This window comes from Myxine glutinosa, chromosome 7, assembly GCF_964187855.1.
Source record: "Myxine glutinosa chromosome 7, kmMyxGlut1.1, whole genome shotgun sequence".
NCBI classification, from domain to species: domain Eukaryota; kingdom Metazoa; phylum Chordata; class Myxini; order Myxiniformes; family Myxinidae; genus Myxine; species Myxine glutinosa.
This window is the reverse complement of record NC_136267.1, coordinates 138,062,772-138,082,701: the sequence shown is the minus strand read 5'-3', so window position 1 is coordinate 138,082,701 and position 19,930 is coordinate 138,062,772. Positions and strand designations below refer to the sequence as shown.

The 19,930-nt window shown below is 43.7% G+C and overlaps 2 protein-coding genes across 4 annotated transcripts in view; one reads left to right on the top strand and one right to left on the bottom strand.

Annotated features, from left to right (window-relative positions):
• Positions 1-19,920, top strand: part of LOC137431677 (transmembrane protein 19) — a 36,693-nt gene extending 16,773 nt beyond the window's left edge. The window contains exons 5-8 of one of the 2 annotated variants that reach the window (XM_068123269.2): positions 16,327-16,434; positions 16,819-17,073; positions 18,556-18,771; positions 19,093-19,920. In XM_068123269.2, the coding sequence (XP_067979370.2) occupies positions 16,327-16,434; positions 16,819-17,073; positions 18,556-18,771; positions 19,093-19,250 (737 nt within the window). In that variant the 3' untranslated portion in view covers positions 19,251-19,920. The remainder of the gene's footprint in view (positions 1-16,326; positions 16,435-16,818; positions 17,074-18,555; positions 18,772-19,092) is intronic. The other variant, XM_068123271.2, reaches the window with a different exon arrangement.
• Positions 16,598-19,930, bottom strand: part of SAAL1 (serum amyloid A like 1) — a 58,697-nt gene continuing 55,364 nt past the window's right edge. For both annotated transcript variants that reach the window (XM_068123267.2, XM_068123268.2), the window contains one exon: positions 16,598-19,571. In XM_068123267.2, the coding sequence (XP_067979368.2) occupies positions 19,473-19,571 (99 nt within the window). In that variant the 3' untranslated portion in view covers positions 16,598-19,472. The remainder of the gene's footprint in view (positions 19,572-19,930) is intronic.

Here is a 19,930-nt window from a genome sequence, read left to right as displayed (position 1 = left end):
CAAAGGATATTTTTGATTTATTAATTAATCAATTAATCGATTAATTATTTAATTATTCGATTAATGACAAAAAAAAATTTTTTTTAAAGTTACAGATTCTGATGAAATAGTGGTAGTTTATGTGTTCTCTGACCAAATTGATTAATAATTTAATTTTTTTATGATTATTATTTATTTATTTTCATTATTAATCATTTATTTATTTTCTTTCTCATTTGGCCAATATCTCAGGCACCTTTTGAGCTGGGAAGCTAATATTTGGACATGAGTGACCAAGTGATGTGGCTATCAAGGATATTTTTGATTTATTGATTAATCATTTCATCTATTAATTATTTATTGATTAATCGATTAATTATTTATTGAGTAATCAATTAATTATTTAATTTTTTATAAATGACTTATTTAATTAAATTTCTAAAAGATACATCTTCGGATGAAGCACTAGTGCTTTAGGTATGCTATTAGCCAATTGATTATGAAAATATTTTATGATCATTTATATATTTAAATTTCACAATTAATCAATCAATTATTGTACTCCTCTCCCTCCCAATGCAGCCTCAATGAGCTGCACTGCGGTATTGCCGGGCGCCAGAGGCGCCCCGGCAATGCCGCGCTGCAGCATATTTAATTATTTGGCATGGGGCGGTGTACTTTGAATGTATTTGTACTTGTTTGTTCTTGTTTTCTTTCATTCTTGTTTGTCCGGGCGATATCTCAGCCATCCTTTGAGCTAGGAAGCTGAAATTTCGGCACAATAGTGAGCAAGTCCTTTGTCAAAAACGTTATTTTTTTTTTTGATTAATCAATAAATTGAGGAGTTATTTAATTATTAGCGATTAATTAAGTACTTATTTAATTAATCAAATTTCCTTTCTCTTCTGACCATTAACTCAGGCACCTTTTGAGTTAGGAAGCTGACATTTGGACATGCCAATGACCAGGTGATTTGGCTGCAAAGGATATTTTTGATTTATTAATTAATCAATTAATCGATTAATTATTTAATTATTCGATTAATGCCCAAAAAATTTTTTTTTTTAAAGTTACAGATTCTGATGAAATAGTGGTAGTTTATGTGTTCTCTGACCAAATTGATTAATAATTTATTTTTTTTATGATTATTATTTATTTATTTTCATTATTAATCATTTATTTATTTGTTTGTTTTCTTGTTTTCTTGCTTTCTTGTTTGTTTGTCCGGGCGATATCTCAGCCATCCTTTGAGCTAGGAAGCTGAAATTTCGGCACAATAGTGAGCAAGTCCTTTGTCAAAAACCGTATTTTTTGTTTTTTGATTAATCAATTAATTGAGGAGTTATTTAATTATTAGCGATTAATGAAGTACTTATTTAATTAATTAAATTTCCTTTCTCTTCTGACCATTAACTCAGGCACCTTTTGAGTTAGGAAGCTGATATTTGGACATGCCAATGACCAGGTGATTGTGCTGCAAAGAATATTTTTGATTTATTAATTAATCAATTAATCGATTAATTATTTAATTATTCGACTAATGACAAAAAAATTTTTTTTTAACAGTTACAGATTCTGATGAAATAGTGGTAGTTTATTTGTTCTCTGACCAAATTGATTAATAATTTAATTTTTTTATGATTATTATTTATTTATTTTCATTATTAATCATTTATTTATTTTCTTTCTCATTTGGCCAATATCTCAGGCACCTTTTGAGCTGGGAAGCTAATATTTGGACATGAGTGACCAAGTGATGTGGCTATCAAGGATATTTTTGATTTATTGATTAATCATTTCATCTATTAATTATTTATTGATTAATCGATAAATTATTTATTGAGTAATCAATTATTTATTTAATTTTTTATAAATGACTTATTTAATTAAATTTCTAAAAGATACATCTTCGGATGAAGCACTAGTGGTTTAGTTATGCGATTAGCCAATTGATTATGAAAATATTTTGTGATAATTGTACACCGCTCCTTTCCTATGACATCTCCAGGCATTGCAAATCGTCATTGCTGGGCACCAAAGGGGGCTCGGCAGTGACGCGCGCTGAAAGGGAGTACTCAGTTTTCACTCTGGTTTCTTGCTTTCTTGTTTGTTTTCTTTCTTGGTTGTCCGGGCGATATCTCAGCCATCCTTTGAGCTAGGAAGCTGAAATTTTGGCACAATAGTGAGCAAGTCCTTTGTCAAAAACGCTATTTTTTGTTTTTTGATTAATCAATAAATTGAGGAGTTATTTAATTATTAGCGATTAATTAAGTACTTATTTAATTAATCAAATTTCCTTTCTCTTCTGACCATTAACTCAGGCACCTTTTGAGTTAGGAAGCTGATATTTGGACATGCCAATGTCCAGGTGATTTGCCTGCAAAGGCTATTTTTGATTTATTAATTAATCAATTAATCGATTAATTATTTAATTATTCGATTAATGGCAAAAAAAATTTTTTTTTTAAAGTTACAGATTCTGATGAAATAGTGGTAGTTTATGTGTTCTCTGACCAAATTGATTAATAATTTAATTTTTTTATGATTATTATTTATTTATTTTCATTATTAATCATTTATTTATTTTCTTTCTCATTTGGCCAATATCTCAGGCACCTTTTGAGCTGGGAAGCTAATATTTGGACATGAGTGACCAAGTGATGTGGCTATCAAGGATATTTTTGATTTATTGATTAATCATTTCATCTATTAATTATTTATTGATTAATCGATTAATTATTTATTGAGTAATCAATTAATTATTTAATTTTTTATAAATGACTTATTGAATTAAATTTCTAAAAGATACATCTTCGGATGAATCGCTAGTGGTTTAGTTATGCGATTAGCCAATTGATTATGAAAATATTTTGTGATAATCTTTTATTGATTTTAATTATACAATTAATCAATCAATTAGTGTACACCTCTCCCTCCCAATGCAGCCTCAATGAGCTGCACTGCGGTATTGCCGGGCGCCGGAGGCGCCCCGGCAATGCCGCGCTGCAGCATATTTAATTATTTGGCATGGGGGCGGTGTACTTTGAATGTATGTGTACTTGTTTTCTTTCTTGTTTTCTTTCATTCTTGTTTGTCCGGGCGATATCTCAGCCATCCTTTGAGCTAGGAAGCTGAAATTTCGGCACAATTGTGAGCAAGTCTTTTGTCAAAAACGGTATTTTTTTTTTTGATTAATCAATAAATTGAGGAGTTATTTAATTATTAGCGATTAATTAAGTACTTATTTAATTAATCAAATTTCCTTTCTCTTCTGACCATTAACTCAGGCACCTTTTGAGTTAGGAAGCTGACATTTGGACATGCCAATGACCAGGTGATTTGGCTGCAAAGGATATTTTTGATTTATTAATTAATCAATTAATCGATTAATTATTTAATTATTCGATTAATGACAAAAAAAATTTTTTTTTTAAAGTTACAGATTCTGATGAAATAGTGGTAGTTTATGTGTTCTCTGACCAAATTGATTAATAATTTAATTTTTTTATGATTATTATTTATTTATTTTCATTATTAATCATTTATTTATTTTCTTTCTCATTTGGCCAATATCTCAGGCACCTTTTGAGCTGGGAAGCTAATATATGGACATGAGTGACCAAGTGATGTGGCTATCAAGGATATTTTTGATTTATTGATTAATCATTTAATCGATTAATTATTTATTGATTAATCGATTAATTATTTATTGAGTAATCAATTAATTATTTAATTTTTTATTAATGACTTATTTAATTAAATTTCTGAAAGATACATCTTCGGATGAAGCACTAAGGGTTTAGTTATGCGATTAGCCAATTGATTATGAAAATATTTTGTGATAATCTTTTATTGATTTTAATTATACAATTAATCAATCAATTAGTGTACACCTCTCCCTCCCAATGCAGCCTCAATGAGCTGCACTGCGGTATTGCCGGGTGCCGGAGGCGCCCCGGCAATGCCGCTCTGTAGGATATTTAATTATTTGGCATGGGGGCGGTGTACTTTGAATGTATTTGTACTTGTTTGTTCTTGTTTTCTTTAATTCTTGTTTGTCCGGGCGATATCTCAGCCATCCTTTGAGCTAGGAAGCTGAAATTTCGGCACAATAGTGAGCAAGTCCTTTGTCAAAAACGTTATTTTTTTTTTTTGATTAATCAATAAATTGAGGAGTTATTTAATTATTAGCGATTAATTAAGTACTTATTTAATTAATCAAATTTCCTTTCTCTTCTGACCATTAACTCAGGCACCTTTTGAGTTAGGAAGCTGACATTTGGACATGCCAATGACCAGGTGATTTGGCTGCAAAGGATATTTTTGATTTATTAATTAATCAATTAATCGATTAATTATTTAATTATTCGATTAATGCCCAAAAATTTTTTTTTTTTAAAGTTACAGATTCTGATGAAATAGTGGTAGTTTATGTGTTCTCTGACCAAATTGATTAATAATTTATTTTTTTTATGATTATTATTTATTTATTTTCATTATTAATCATTTATTTATTTGTTTGTTTTCTTGTTTTCTTGCTTTCTTGTTTGTTTGTCCGGGCGATATCTCAGCCATCCTTTGAGCTAGGAAGCTGAAATTTCGGCACAATAGTGAGCAAGTCCTTTGTCAAAAACCGTATTTTTTGTTTTTTGATTAATCAATTAATTGAGGAGTTATTTAATTATTAGCGATTAATGAAGTACTTATTTAATTAATTAAATTTCCTTTCTCTTCTGACCATTAACTCAGGCACCTTTTGAGTTAGGAAGCTGATATTTGGACATGCCAATGACCAGGTGATTGTGCTGCAAAGAATATTTTTGATTTATTAATTAATCAATTAATCGATTAATTATTTAATTATTCGACTAATGACAAAAAAATTTTTTTTTAACAGTTACAGATTCTGATGAAATAGTGGTAGTTTATTTGTTCTCTGACCAAATTGATTAATAATTTAATTTTTTTATGATTATTATTTATTTATTTTCATTATTAATCATTTATTTATTTTCTTTCTCATTTGGCCAATATCTCAGGCACCTTTTGAGCTGGGAAGCTAATATTTGGACATGAGTGACCAAGTGATGTGGCTATCAAGGATATTTTTGATTTATTGATTAATCATTTCATCTATTAATTATTTATTGATTAATCGATAAATTATTTATTGAGTAATCAATTATTTATTTAATTTTTTATAAATGACTTATTTAATTAAATTTCTAAAAGATACATCTTCGGATGAAGCACTAGTGGTTTAGTTATGCGATTAGCCAATTGATTATGAAAATATTTTGTGATAATTGTACACCGCTCCTTTCCTATGACATCTCCAGGCATTGCAAATCGTCATTGCTGGGCACCAAAGGGGGCTCGGCAGTGACGCGCGCTGAAAGGGAGTACTCAGTTTTCACTCTGGTTTCTTGCTTTCTTGTTTGTTTTCTTTCTTGGTTGTCCGGGCGATATCTCAGCCATCCTTTGAGCTAGGAAGCTGAAATTTTGGCACAATAGTGAGCAAGTCCTTTGTCAAAAACGCTATTTTTTGTTTTTTGATTAATCAATAAATTGAGGAGTTATTTAATTATTAGCGATTAATTAAGTACTTATTTAATTAATCAAATTTCCTTTCTCTTCTGACCATTAACTCAGGCACCTTTTGAGTTAGGAAGCTGATATTTGGACATGCCAATGTCCAGGTGATTTGCCTGCAAAGGCTATTTTTGATTTATTAATTAATCAATTAATCGATTAATTATTTAATTATTCGATTAATGGCAAAAATTTTTTTTTTTTTAAAGTTACAGATTCTGATGAAATAGTGGTAGTTTATGTGTTCTCTGACCAAATTGATTAATAATTTAATTTTTTTATGATTATTATTTATTTATTTTCATTATTAATCATTTATTTATTTTCTTTCTCATTTGGCCAATATCTCAGGCACCTTTTGAGCTGGGAAGCTAATATTTGGACATGAGTGACCAAGTGATGTGGCTATCAAGGATATTTTTGATTTATTGATTAATCATTTCATCTATTAATTATTTATTGATTAATCGATTAATTATTTATTGAGTAATCAATTAATTATTTAATTTTTTATAAATGACTTATTGAATTAAATTTCTAAAAGATACATCTTCGGATGAATCGCTAGTGGTTTAGTTATGCGATTAGCCAATTGATTATGAAAATATTTTGTGATAATCTTTTATTGATTTTAATTATACAATTAATCAATCAATTAGTGTACACCTCTCCCTCCCAATGCAGCCTCAATGAGCTGCACTGCGGTATTGCCGGGCGCCGGAGGCGCCCCGGCAATGCCGCGCTGCAGCATATTTAATTATTTGGCATGGGGGCGGTGTACTTTGAATGTATGTGTACTTGTTTTCTTTCTTGTTTTCTTTCATTCTTGTTTGTCCGGGCGATATCTCAGCCATCCTTTGAGCTAGGAAGCTGAAATTTCGGCACAATTGTGAGCAAGTCTTTTGTCAAAAACGGTATTTTTTTTTTTGATTAATCAATAAATTGAGGAGTTATTTAATTATTAGCGATTAATTAAGTACTTATTTAATTAATCAAATTTCCTTTCTCTTCTGACCATTAACTCAGGCACCTTTTGAGTTAGGAAGCTGACATTTGGACATGCCAATGACCAGGTGATTTGGCTGCAAAGGATATTTTTGATTTATTAATTAATCAATTAATCGATTAATTATTTAATTATTCGATTAATGACAAAAAAAATTTTTTTTTTAAAGTTACAGATTCTGATGAAATAGTGGTAGTTTATGTGTTCTCTGACCAAATTGATTAATAATTTAATTTTTTTATGATTATTATTTATTTATTTTCATTATTAATCATTTATTTATTTTCTTTCTCATTTGGCCAATATCTCAGGCACCTTTTGAGCTGGGAAGCTAATATATGGACATGAGTGACCAAGTGATGTGGCTATCAAGGATATTTTTGATTTATTGATTAATCATTTAATCGATTAATTATTTATTGATTAATCGATTAATTATTTATTGAGTAATCAATTAATTATTTAATTTTTTATTAATGACTTATTTAATTAAATTTCTGAAAGATACATCTTCGGATGAATCGCTAGTGGTTTAGTTATGCGATTAGCCAATTGATTATGAAAATATTTTGTGATAATCTTTTATTGATTTTAATTATACAATTAATCAATCAATTAGTGTACACCTCTCCCTCCCAATGCAGCCTCAATGAGCTGCACTGCGGTATTGCCGGGTGCCGGAGGCGCCCCGGCAATGCCGCTCTGTAGGATATTTAATTATTTGGCATGGGGGCGGTGTACTTTGAATGTATGTGTACTTGTTTTGCCTTTTCATTGGGACCTACCGTTGCTAGTAATTATAATGACCTTTTGACCTTTTGATTTTTAGCGGGGAATCCCCGGGGATGGAGGCAGAAGTTTTCCGTGACAATTTTTTTTTTTCAGCAGTTTTTTATCCAGCCCAGCGGCCCATTTTTTACCCAGCGGTCCCAGCCCACCGGGCATTGCCCAAATGCCCTATGGCCAGTCCGCCCATGGTGGGAACACAGTATCCTTGTGGAGGGCGGGATTAAGGTGGAGTAGGCGGGGCTTAAGCTGTACTGACAATGGCAGACATTGCAGTGGGAACACGGTATCCTTGTGGAGGGCGGGATTAAGGTGGAGTAGGTGGGGCTTAAGCTGTACCGAGAATGGAATGCCTTGCTGTGGGACGCAGTATCCTTGTGGAAGGCGGGATTAAGGTGGAGCAGGTGGGCTTAAGCTGTACCGAGAATGGAATGCATTGCAGTGGGAACACGGTATCCTTGTGGAAGGCGGGATTAAGGTGGAGCAGGTGGGCTTAAGCTGTACCGAGAATGGAATGCATTGCTGTGAGAATGCGGTATCCTTGTGGAAGGCGGGATTAAGGTGGAGCAGGTGGGCTTAAGCTGTTCCGAGAATGGAATGCATTGCTGTGAGAATGCGGTATTCACATGGTATCCACACGGTAGTCACGTCTCCTCCCCATTGTAAGTAATGGACAATGGCAGAAAAGAATGAAAAAGCTGGATTCCCCAAAAATGTAGTGATGCAATTTTTAAAGATAAACGAGTAATAGTCATCCACAACCATCCTTGAGCATGTCGTGGATTGTCGGCTGCGGCTCTCACTTATTTTTTTACGGCATAGCCCATAGGGCAAAGCCGTCTAGAACAGTGTTTGTCTGTCTGTCTGTATATATGCATGTATGTATGTATATATGTATGTATGTATGTGTGGCGGACACGAAAGCACTGACGTGGTGACATCACCCCGCACACCAAGTGGGGATGGGCCACGCCAGGGAGAGAGGCGTGGCCTCACGATATACACGGGGCGCGCAGCCCTGAGCAGCTTAGTGCTGCAGTTTGAGTACTTTGAATAAAGACTCTTTTATGAACCGCGTTGTCCGCGTGCTCCTTGCGTAAACATTAGCGCGCGCAGCATCGCGCTTTATATGGTGACCTCGACGTTGGATCTGCCGTAGCGATCCTTCCGAACACGACGCCATTGCAATGGCAAACGACAAGGCAATGGCGATTAAACTTACCGAATTTTGGGAGGCCCAGGCCGAAGTCTGGTTCGTTCAAGCCGAAGCCCAATTTCAGCTTCGGCGCCTCACCAACGACGACATGCGCTACTGCCACGTCGTCGCCTCCCTCGGGCCCGGCACGGCCGCTCGAGTTGTGTCCGTCCTTCGCCACCCACCGGACGGTCACAAGTACGAGGCACTCAAGCGGCTACTCCTAGCCACGTTCGGCCTCACGGACGACGCACGGGCCGACCGCCTCCTGGATCTCCCCGAGCTCGGCGACACGCGCCCGTCGGTCCGAATGGACCATATGCTGTCACTGTTGGGCGACGAAGCCCCCGGTTCTCTATTCCGGGCGCTTTTCCGTCGCCAACTTCCAGCGCAGGTTCGCCTCGCGTTGGCCGGGACCGGGCTAACGGAACCCCGAGCATTGGCAGCCGAGGCGGACAGGTACTTTGCGGCTTCGGATACGCGGGCGAGAGTCGGCGTGGCCGTCATGGATCTCGAGGCTGATGCTGCTGATGCTGCTAATCCACAGCATCAGCTTACACAGCATATGCAGCATGCTGATACGCCCCTCGTGACCGCCGCCACGCCCCGCCCACCGCCGCGGCGAAAACCGCCAACTCCACCGGCCTGGCGGAGCCAGCCACACTCCTCCAGCTCCACCACCTGGTGCTGGTTCCACGCCAAGTTTGGCCACGAGGCTCGGCAATGTCATCCGCCATGCTCCTTCAACAGGTCGGGAAACGCCCGGGCCAGCGCTCAATAGTGGCGATGAGCGCCGGCCGTTCGAGCAGCCTGCTGTTCATAACGGACACCTTATCCGGGCGCCGTTACCTGTGCGACACGGGAGCGCAGGTGAGTGTCGTTCCCGCCGGCACGTCAGACAAGCACGCCGCGGGCGGGGGCCCCGCGCTGCTTGCCGCGAACGGGACGCCCATCCGTACGTACGGAAAATGCTGCCCCTCTCTGCGGTTCGGAGGGCAGGTTTTCCGATGGACGTTCGTCACCGCCGACGTGCCCATGGCACTGCTTGGCGCGGACGTCCTGTGCGCTAATGGGCTCCTGGTCGACGTAAAGCGCAGACGTCTTGTCCAGGCCGAGACGTTCAGCTCGCTCGCTTGTGCGCTGCCCAGCTCGTCGAGCAGCTCAACGAGCGGCTTGCCAAGCGGCTTGCCGAACGGTTAGGTTCCGGCCACGTTGGTCTGTACGCTTCCGGCAGCGGACGCATTCACCCGCCTCCTCGCCGGCTTCCCGGCCCTCACGCGGCCCACCTTCTCGGCGGGGGCCGTCAAGCACAGGGTGGCCCATCACATCCCCACCGTCGGGCCACCGGTCTATGCCCGGGCACGCCGCCTCGAGCCGACGAAGCTGGTGGTGGCAAAAGCAGCGTTCGCTACCCTGGAGCGACTCGGCATCGTTCGGCGCTCAGAGAGCGCTTGGTCGTCGCCGCTGCACATCGTGCCGAAGCCCGGCGGGGGATGGCGACCGTGCGGGGACTATCGCCATCTCAATGACGCCACGACTCCCGACCGCTACCCCGTCCTCCACATTCAGGACTTTTCCGCCCGTTTGGCGGGCATGTCCTTCTTCTCGAAGGTGGACCTCATACGCGGCTACCATCAGGTCCCCGTCAGGCCGGAGGACGTCCCGAAGACGGCGGTCATCACGCCATTCGGACTCTTCGAGTTCCTGCGGATGCCCTTCGGTCTGAAGAATGCGGCTCAGGCGTCCTGCGCGACTTGGATTTTGTCTACGTCTACCTGGACGATATCCTCGTCGCCAGCGCATCCCGCAAAGAGCACCTACGCCACCTCCGCACGCTCTTCGAACGCCTGGGCCAGCATGGCCTGATTGTGAACCCCGCAAAGTGCCGGTTCGGCGCCGCCATAATCGATTTTCTGGGGCACCGTGTCACCAGGCACGGAGCCGTCCCCCTGCCGGCCAAGGTGGAGGCGGTGAAGGGGTTTCCGCGCCCCCGCACGATCAGAGGGCTGCAGGAGTTCCTGGGCATGGTGAACTTTTACCATCGGTTCCTGCCCCGTATCGCCCAGCTCCTGCGCCCCCTGCACGAAGCTCTCCGAGGTAAGCCGGGCAAAGGTGACGTTACCTGGACCGAGCAGATGGACACAGCCAAGGCGAGCTTCGCGCCCGTGAACGCCAACGCCACCATGCTCGCGCACCCGGCGCCCGATGCACCGATCGCCCTCACCACCGACGCCTCGGACTACGCGGTGGGCGCGGTGCATGAGCAATGGGTGCGTGGAGCTTGGCAACCGCTGGCGTTCTTTAGCCGGCAGCTTTGCCCGCCCGAACGCCGTTACAGTACCTTCGACCGCGAGTTGCTCGGGCTTCACTTGGCGGTCAGGCACTTCCGCCATCTGCTCGAGGGCCGTGCGTTCACGGCCTTCGTCGACCACAAGCCGCTGATCTTCGCGATGGGCAAGGTCACCGAGCCGTGGTCGGCCCGGCAGCAGCGTCACCTCTCGGCCGTGTCCGAGTACACGACGGACATCCGGCACGTCGCGGGGAAGGACAACCCGGTGGCGGATTGCCTTTCCCGGGCCGTCGCCCACGCAGTCCACCTTGGCATCGACTATGCCCGGATGGCAGCGGACCAGGCCGCTGACCCCGACGTCCAGGCCTTGCGGACCGCCGTCACGGGCCTCCGTGTCACCGAGGTGCCGTTCGACGGCACAGGCGCGGCCCTCTTGTGCGACGTCTCCCTCGGGCGTCCTCGCCCCATCGTGCCCGCGGGCTGGCAGCGCCAGGTGTTTGACGCCATCCACGGCCTGTCCCACCCGGGCGCGAGGGCCTTCCAAAGGTTGATCGCCGACAAGTTCGTCTGGCATGGCCTCCGGAAGGCCGTCCGCGGCTGGGCCAGGACGTGCCTCGCGTGCCAGCGCGCCAAGGTGCACCGGCACATCCAGGCCCCGTTGGCCCCGTTCACGGTGCCGGAACGCCGGTTTGACCATGTCCACGTGGACCTGGTGGGACCTCTGCCCCCCTCGCGGGGTTTCACCCACGTCCTCACCATGGTGGACCGCACCACCCGGTGGCCGGAGGCCGTGCCCTTGGCGTCGACGACGGCGGCGGATGTCGCGCAGGCTTTCATCGCCACCTGGGTCGCCCGGTTCGGCGCCCCCTCAGACATCTCGTCCGACCGCGGCCCCCAGTTCACCTCGGAGCTCTGGGGGGCGGTCGCGCAGGGGCTCGGGGTCCGGCTGCACCGAACCACGGCCTACCACCCCCAGGCTAACGGCCTGTGTGAGCGATTTCACCGCTCATTGAAGGCCGCGCTCCGGGCCACCCTCCGCGACGGCGGCTGGGTCGACAGGCTCCCCTGGGTCCTGCTGGGCCTCCAGACGGCGCCCAAGGAGGACCTGCGCGCATCCGCGGCGGAGTTGGTCTTCGGGCAACCGCTGCGGGTGCCGGGCGAGTTCCTCCCCGACTCCACGGCACCATGGTCCGCGGCACAGCAGCGCTCCGCTCTGCAAGAGACCGCCCAGAGGTTCGCCCCGGTGCCAACGGCATGCCACGGGCACCCACCGACGCACGTCGCCCCGGAGCTTCGCACGGCGGAGTACGTCTTTGTCCGCCACGATGCCCACTGGACACCACTGCGGCCCCCGTACGACGGGCCTTTCCGCGTGCTGGAGACCGGGGCGAAGCACTTCACCCTGGACATCAGCGTTACTCCTGACCACGTTTCTGTAGACCGCCTCAAGCCGGCCCACCTCGACGTGGACCATCCACCGCCAGTGGCCCGACCCCCGCGTCGGGGCCGCCCCCCTGCGCGCGGACCCCCGGCACCGCCCAGCCCCGCCGCCACGCGCCCCCCGGTCCTGCAGCCGGAGGCATCCCAGACGCCGCCAGTCGCCAGGGGGCGCTTCGGCCGGGTCATCCGTTTGCCCCGCAAACTGACCCTTCAGGTGCGCGGGGATTCTGGGGGGGCGCGTGTGGCGGACACGAAAGCACTGACGTGGTGACATCACCCCGCACACCAAGTGGGGATGGGCCACGCCAGGGAGAGAGGCGTGGCCTCACGATATACACGGGCGCGCAGCCCTGAGCAGCTTAGTGCTGCAGTTTGAGTACTTTGAATAAAGACTCTTTTATGAACCGCGTTGTCCGCGTGCTCCTTGCGTAAACATTAGCGCGCGCAGCATCGCGCTTTATATGTATGTATGTATGTCCCCTCAAACGTATACTAATCAGAGCTGAGGATCTGGTCACATGATGGGGTGACGTGATTACGTCTGATGTCATTACGGCGACTGACTCTCCACATAACGCCATTTTGATATATTCGCCGTTAAGGCCGAATATATCGTCGAACCTGTCATATATCACAATCGGCATGCTCTACCTTTACGTTTTTCATTCAGTGTGAAACACAAAAAACCGATTGTTAAAATGACCATCAAATATCGAAAGCATCGGCGTTACGTCTCTTCCAACAAAACGGTACATACCCAACCCTTGTGGGGTATAATCTAGATTACAGTAGATCTTCCCTCAGTTCTGTAAGTAAAACCTACCTCACGGATGTCTGAATTCCTCCAAATTTCTTTGTTTAATGTTATAGACAGCATTAGCGACTGTTTAAAAAGCTAATCATGTGTGTTGGTGGTTTATAATATTTTACAAGTTTGGCTACGCCGCTGTTACACTTCCGGTCTTGTTTTTTCCACCTTCACTTTTTCACATTTTTTCGCTTTTTAATTTGTTTTTCTCGTCAATTTCTTGAGCGATTGACACAGAACATTCAACAGCGGAGCGCCTGTCCATGGGGGATTCGTCAATAAAGTTGTATGATTATTGGATGGAAAATGCAGCTGGAGTTCCAAAAAGTCTGTTTTCTGTGGGGAATCGTTTGCAGGGTGTTTCACCTATCAGGATTAAATGACTTTCACCTCACTTCGCTCGGCCTCATCAACCTAACTTCCTACAAATCATACTTCAATAATTAGAGGTTGTAATGATGCGAAATAATAACCATCGGGTGAAATTAGGTCAGGTAAATGAGGTCAGCAACAAAGTACAAACAAATTAACTTGGACCCTGGAGTCGATCGCCTTTGGTCTTTGTGCCTGTGGGAGTTCCACAAGCCACACCAGTCAATCGACTTCCCTCTGGCCTCAAACCCGTTTCTAATTACAACTTTTATTGACACCCCATGTGGATGGGCTTGTCTGCTTCGTGCCCAAGATTGGAGGGTCGGTGCAATTGCTTTCAGCCTAAGTCGCACGCAATTGAAAATAAAACTACAAAGCGTCTGAAAATGCAAAGCCCGCCATCATCAATTTGCAGTCAGACGTCTTCTTCTTCTTCAGTATTGCCAAAATAACGAAAACAGTTAAAAAAAATACAAAATGAAAATTGATGATTTTATGCAGCCTAGATCGAAAAATAAATAAAAATAAGCTTCTAGCTTTTGATTGGTGAACCAATTCAGTGACCCAATATACAAATTCTTAAAATTTCAGGTCAATCGGATGAAAATTGACGAATTTGTGATGCGGATCTTTAACCAAATTGTTAATTTTCCTTCTCCATTTTTTATTTATATATTTTTTTGTATTCAAGGTCGAGGCTCGTGTAAGAGCTAACATTGATCACAAAAAAGACAAACGGACACATAAAACATGATAAAGGGAGCGGGAGAACAAGATGGAGAGCAGGGACATCGGGAGATCTGTGGGAGGGAGAAGGCTTGGGGGGGGGAAGAGGCATGGGAAGGGAGGGGGGGGGGGTGGGGGATGGGAGAGGTAAAAAAAACAACATGTGGACACTTCTAGGACTTCCAGGAAAGAAGTCGGAATTTCAAAAAAGTGGATCTGGGGTGAATTAACGGGGGGTAGAAAAGATCAAGGTTTGGATGGGGGAAGATAGGAGATGGTCCACATTCTCATTATAAAGTTTTGCTGAAAATTTGATGACAAAACTCAAATGGTAAATTGAAATTCAGGTTAATTGGATGAAAATTGATGATCTTATTTGGCGCTGACCTTTAACCTTTTGACCAAATTATTAATTTGCCTTCTCCACATCTTATTATAATAGAGCAAACGTATATGGTTCGCTATGTATGTATGTTTATATGCGACGAAAACGTCGTCTTCTTCTTCAAATAAAATTACCACCCTCTTAATTAACCCTCTTAATTGTGTTAAGACTGCTGAGACCCCTCAGACCTTTGACGACCCTTTAATTCCCCCAAGACCCCCAAAGACCCAACATACCCTGAAGACCCCCAAAGACCCAAAATACCCTTCAAGGCCCTGAGGCTCAAAATGACCCTGAATACCCAAAACACCCCGATGACCCAAAACGCCCCAAAGACCCAAAACGCCCCGGAGATCCAAAACGCCCCGGAGACCCAAAAAGCCCCGGAGACCCAAAAAGCCCCGGAGACCCAAAACGCCCCGGAGACTCAAAACGCCCCGGAGACTCAAAATGCCCCGGAGACCCAAAGCGCCCCGAAGACCCAAAGCGCCCGAAGACACAAAATACCCCGAAGACCAAAAAGGCCCCGAAGACCAAAAAGCCTCTGAAGACCCAAAAACACCTCAAAGACCCAAAATACCCTTAAAGGCCCAGCAGATCCAAAAGACGCTGAAGACTCAAAACACCATGAAGACCCAAAATACACCGAAATGGTCAAAGATGCCTACCCCTCTGAAACGACGTGTGGTGAGGCACGCGGAGCGCTGAGTCACGCTAGTTCTCATAATAAAGCTTTGTTGAAAATTTGATGACAAAACTCAAATGGTAAAAAAGCTATGGCCTGGACAGACACACACAAGTGATTACAAAACCCCGTCTCCTGCTCTGCATTGGACGGGCTAATAAACCATTGTACAGATTAATTACATATTGTGCACAATGTCGACCTGTCCAGCATCAACTTGAGCTTCAGCCGTTCCCAATTTGTCGTGAGCACTGAGCACCCCATGCTCTGTTGTTAAGATTATTTGGGACTCCACCATCACACAATTATAAAAACTGGACATTATCGTCTGTCATTCAATATCCCAGTTTATCAAATGCAGAACCCAAAAAAGCATCTGCAATAATTGCATCAGTCTTCATCGCAATTTGTAACAAAAGTTATTTAACAGTTAATGAACACACCTGTGATTCATTATTCTTTGAAGTGCAATCAGTAGAGTACAATCGGTCAACAGAAGAAACATCATAAGAAGTACGAACTTGATGATGTGCCATACTGTTTATAGAGCGCCGGTGCTACTGAAGGATTCTCGAGTCCAGAATCCGCAAAGGAGAGAGATTGATGGTTTATTGCCAAATTATTGTATGTACCCATATGTGGCATGGAACTTGTATCCGACATACTGGATCACTAGTTAACTCCTATCATGAAAGACTTCACGGTCCTGGGTTCACGTAGACAAGAGCACAACACATTGGATATTGGGGGCCTCTGGGTCGCTCGTGTGAGGTCAATCAGCTATCCCCGTGCTGCTGGTCTGTTCAACCAGAACTGACTGGGGCAACACAACAACTAGTTAACTCGGAGAGGAATATTATTTTATTCACTCGGGATTGTCAGTGGCGCTACCTTTTACCACGGTGGTTAAGCATGCAGCCAAAGCAACACAGGAATGGCTTTAGAACAAGAACACGAAAATCATTGAGTGGCCCTAGCCAAAGCCAAGACTTGAATCCCATTGAGAATCTGTGAAAGACTTGAAGACTGATGTGCACTGACGCTTCCCATCCAACTTGACAGAGCTTGAGCAAACCAGCAAGGAGGAATGGGAGAAATTCCCCAAATCCAGATGTGCAAAGCTCATCAAGACATGGCCAAGAAGACTCAAAGCTGTAATCACTACCAAAGGTGCTTCTACGAAGTATTCACTTAGGGGCTTGATACTGATGTGAATTCGATATTTCTGCATTTCATTTTTTACTTTATTTTACTTATTTTGTAACAGTTTCTAAAAAAAAGAAATTCCACTTTGACATTATGGGGTATTATGTGTAGATCAGTGACAAAAGTATCTCAGTTTAATCCATTTTTAATTCAGGCAAAAGTAAACAACAAAATGTGAAAAAAGGCAAAGGGTGTGAATACTTTCTGAAAAAAATATCCAGAACAGCATTTTAACCAGCATAGAGCAGAAGAGCTGAATGTTGTTTGAAGAAGTCTTGGAAGTCACAGCATTTACAGTTACCATCATGATGCGATACATTTGTGAATTTAATCTCGGAAATTGCACAGATGAACCGTGGAGCTGCACAAGAGTGTTTTGCCGCTTTGCCCTGCCTGGTGAGCTGGCTCTCTTCTCGCTATTGGAGAGTGGCTCTTGTGAAATCCCCATCGATTTCCACCACAACTACGCTGCATCCTGGCTCGTGCTCGCCTTCCTCACCGCAATCTCCTCTGCCTGTGGGGATGCATGGGCCACGGAATTTGGGAAGGTGCTGGGCAGTGGCCAACCAGTACTCATCACCACCCTTCAGCCAGTACCTGCTGGTAGGGCCACCACAAAATATGGATCATTCCTTATTCCTTTCTGGTCCAATTAAAGGGTATGGTGATGGTAAAAGGGTAACTTTGAGGTTTACACCTGTACACCATCTACAGGGTGAGTAATAAGTCCCAGGACACGGTTTTAGCTGCTTATACAAGATTTGTTTATACCATATACCAGAGCGAGCCATAAGCTCCAGGAGTAATAACATATTACAGTAATACAACAATTACAATGCCTCCTTACACAGAGTGCATCCGTACGACGTCTGCTGTTGTCATAAGATAATTTTTCTCCTCGTGCGGTGTGAAAACCGACACAAAATACCATGTGCTATGGTACCAAAAAAAAAAATATATATATATAAATAAAAACCACCGTTTAGAGGCCATTTTTCCCCGCAAAGCGGGGGTTGGCCTTTTCGGGGACCGTGGTTGTTGTTGTTTTTTGGTCCCCTTTTTGAAGCAATGTTTTACGGCCAGATGCCCTTCCTGCCGCCAACCCTGTTTGTCGCCTTTTTTTACGATAAACAGGGAATTACCAGTGAACTGGTACTCAATTAGCCGACCTCGGAAGGATGACAGGCTGAGTCAACCCCCCTGGCGTTAATTCAGCGATCGACCGGGATTCGAACCCAGGATCCTTGGATCCTAAGCTGGCACCCTAGCCGCTAGCCCAACACCAGGGATATATATATATATATCTATCTATAATTCCAGTAATCTCTGTACGTTTGTACGTTTGTACGTTTGTCTGTCTGTGACCGCTGTTTCTCGACAACCACGGGTCCGATATACTTTTAACTTGCCAGGTATATTGCTGGGGACCCGAGGATGTGCCTTTTCAAGGTTTCATATTAATCGGACAATTACTTACCGAGCTATGTCCAAAAAACGATTCAACCAATCAGAGAGCAGCGAACGATCGCGTGTGCCGAACGTGGCGGGCACACTCTGCCTCGGATGGCACATTTGAGAGCGTATTCATTTATTTCACGTTTGCAAACTATGTTGGCGTTAAACTATGTTTTACAACTAATAAAAACGAATTTGCGATTCATTCGCTTTCCTGCGCGTTTGTGCACGCGATGGCGATTTCTTTACCAAACTCCGGAAGCCGTTCGCTTTGGACCAAACCATTGCATGTAAATAGAGGGGGGGGTTCTGTGGTCGTTGCGAATGGACCAAACCATTCATGTAAATAGAGGGGGGGGATTGTCACTGTACTCGCAAGCCGTTCGCCGTTCGCTTTGGCGTTGCGAATGGACCAAACCATTTCATGTAAATAGAGGGGGGGGATATAATTTTAGATAGATATATAGTACGGGCATATATATAGTACGGGCATGCCCTAGTATAATTAAAATCTTGTATAAGCAGCTAAATCCGTGTCCTGGTACTTATGACTCACTCTGTATGTGTGACATTTTCTACATCATGAAAAACGTAAATGTCATTTGATGAGATATTGGGATTGATCCACAGGCACAAATGGCGGAGTGACGCTGGCTGGCCTATCAGCGAGCTTTGCCGGTGGGCTGTCAATGGGACTGACATACCTGGCTACACTAGTACTGGCAAGCGAGGAGCAACCGATGTGGCCAATTGCATCCCAGTGGCCACTGGTATTGTTCGGCGGGGTGGCCGGGCTCCTCGGCTATCTACTGAACTCGTACCTTGGAGCAGAATTTCAGTTCTCAGGTTTGTCGTTTTTTTTCCCCTACTACAGACTGAAAGAATAGGCCAAATGTAACAGATGTCACATACATACTCATGTAAGAATGGATCATCAAGAAAATCCACCACAAAAGAATAACAAAAAGCATAAACACAGATGTTTTATTGGTAAAAAAAACAAAACAATGATGCTGGACTTAGGAAAATAATCGTTGTTGCCTCAAATTGAAAACCAAAGTATGGTTGCTCGTTTTTCTACAATGCCAATAGCACAACACGATGTTTTTATTTTTAAATTGAGAGAGACAAGGAGTTTAGTCTGCTTTCTTTCCTCCATCTCCAAAGGTTTCCACACGAAGCTTGGGATGGTTGTGGAGCGACCTGGTCCTGATGTACTCCAAATCACAGGCAAGCCGGTTTTTGACAACGACGCCATTGACCTGCTCTCGGCAATACTTCTGTCCCTCACTTTACCTGGTCTTGCTGTTAGGCTCTGGCCCTAATAACGGCTCGAGTATCCAACGTCGAGCTGGCTTGTTACCTTTTGACACTCCTTCAGCCCATGTCACCCCAACTTGCCAGAACGCTTGAGAGTTCACGCTCCGAAACAAGTCGTCAACCTTTCAAAATATCGTGAGCGGCGTCACGCCTTGCTCAAAGGGGGGAACTTCAGATTCAAAGACCTCTAGATTCAGGTGTGTTTCGATCACCAACTTAACCGAAGGTCACTGAGAGTCCTCATGTGCAAGTCCGTGGGACTCGAGCAGCAAAAGCTCGGCCTCAGCTGGACAGGCCTTGCGCAATTCCGAGAGAAGGTGATGGACCTGCCAACAACACATCACGTGAATCGCTACAAACCACCATCATGTGACTTTAATAGAAGCGTTTCCCACTTTGCTTCATGGAATCAAAGTCAAATATTTTATAGTTTTTCCAAGACTACAACATTCCCAAGACTCCAATTCTAACTTGAAAGCAACTTTCAAATACATCACCATTTAGTACTACAAACTGGATTAATGCCTCAAGTTGCTTCACCTCTGTATGGATTACACGACCAGAATGTCTTAAGTCACAAGAACTCCATTGTAAATGTTAAATAAGCTATTTAATTGAAGTTTGTCAATTTCAAGTTGTAAAAATGAACTGTAAATAAAGCATTTTCACTTGGAATACTATGGTG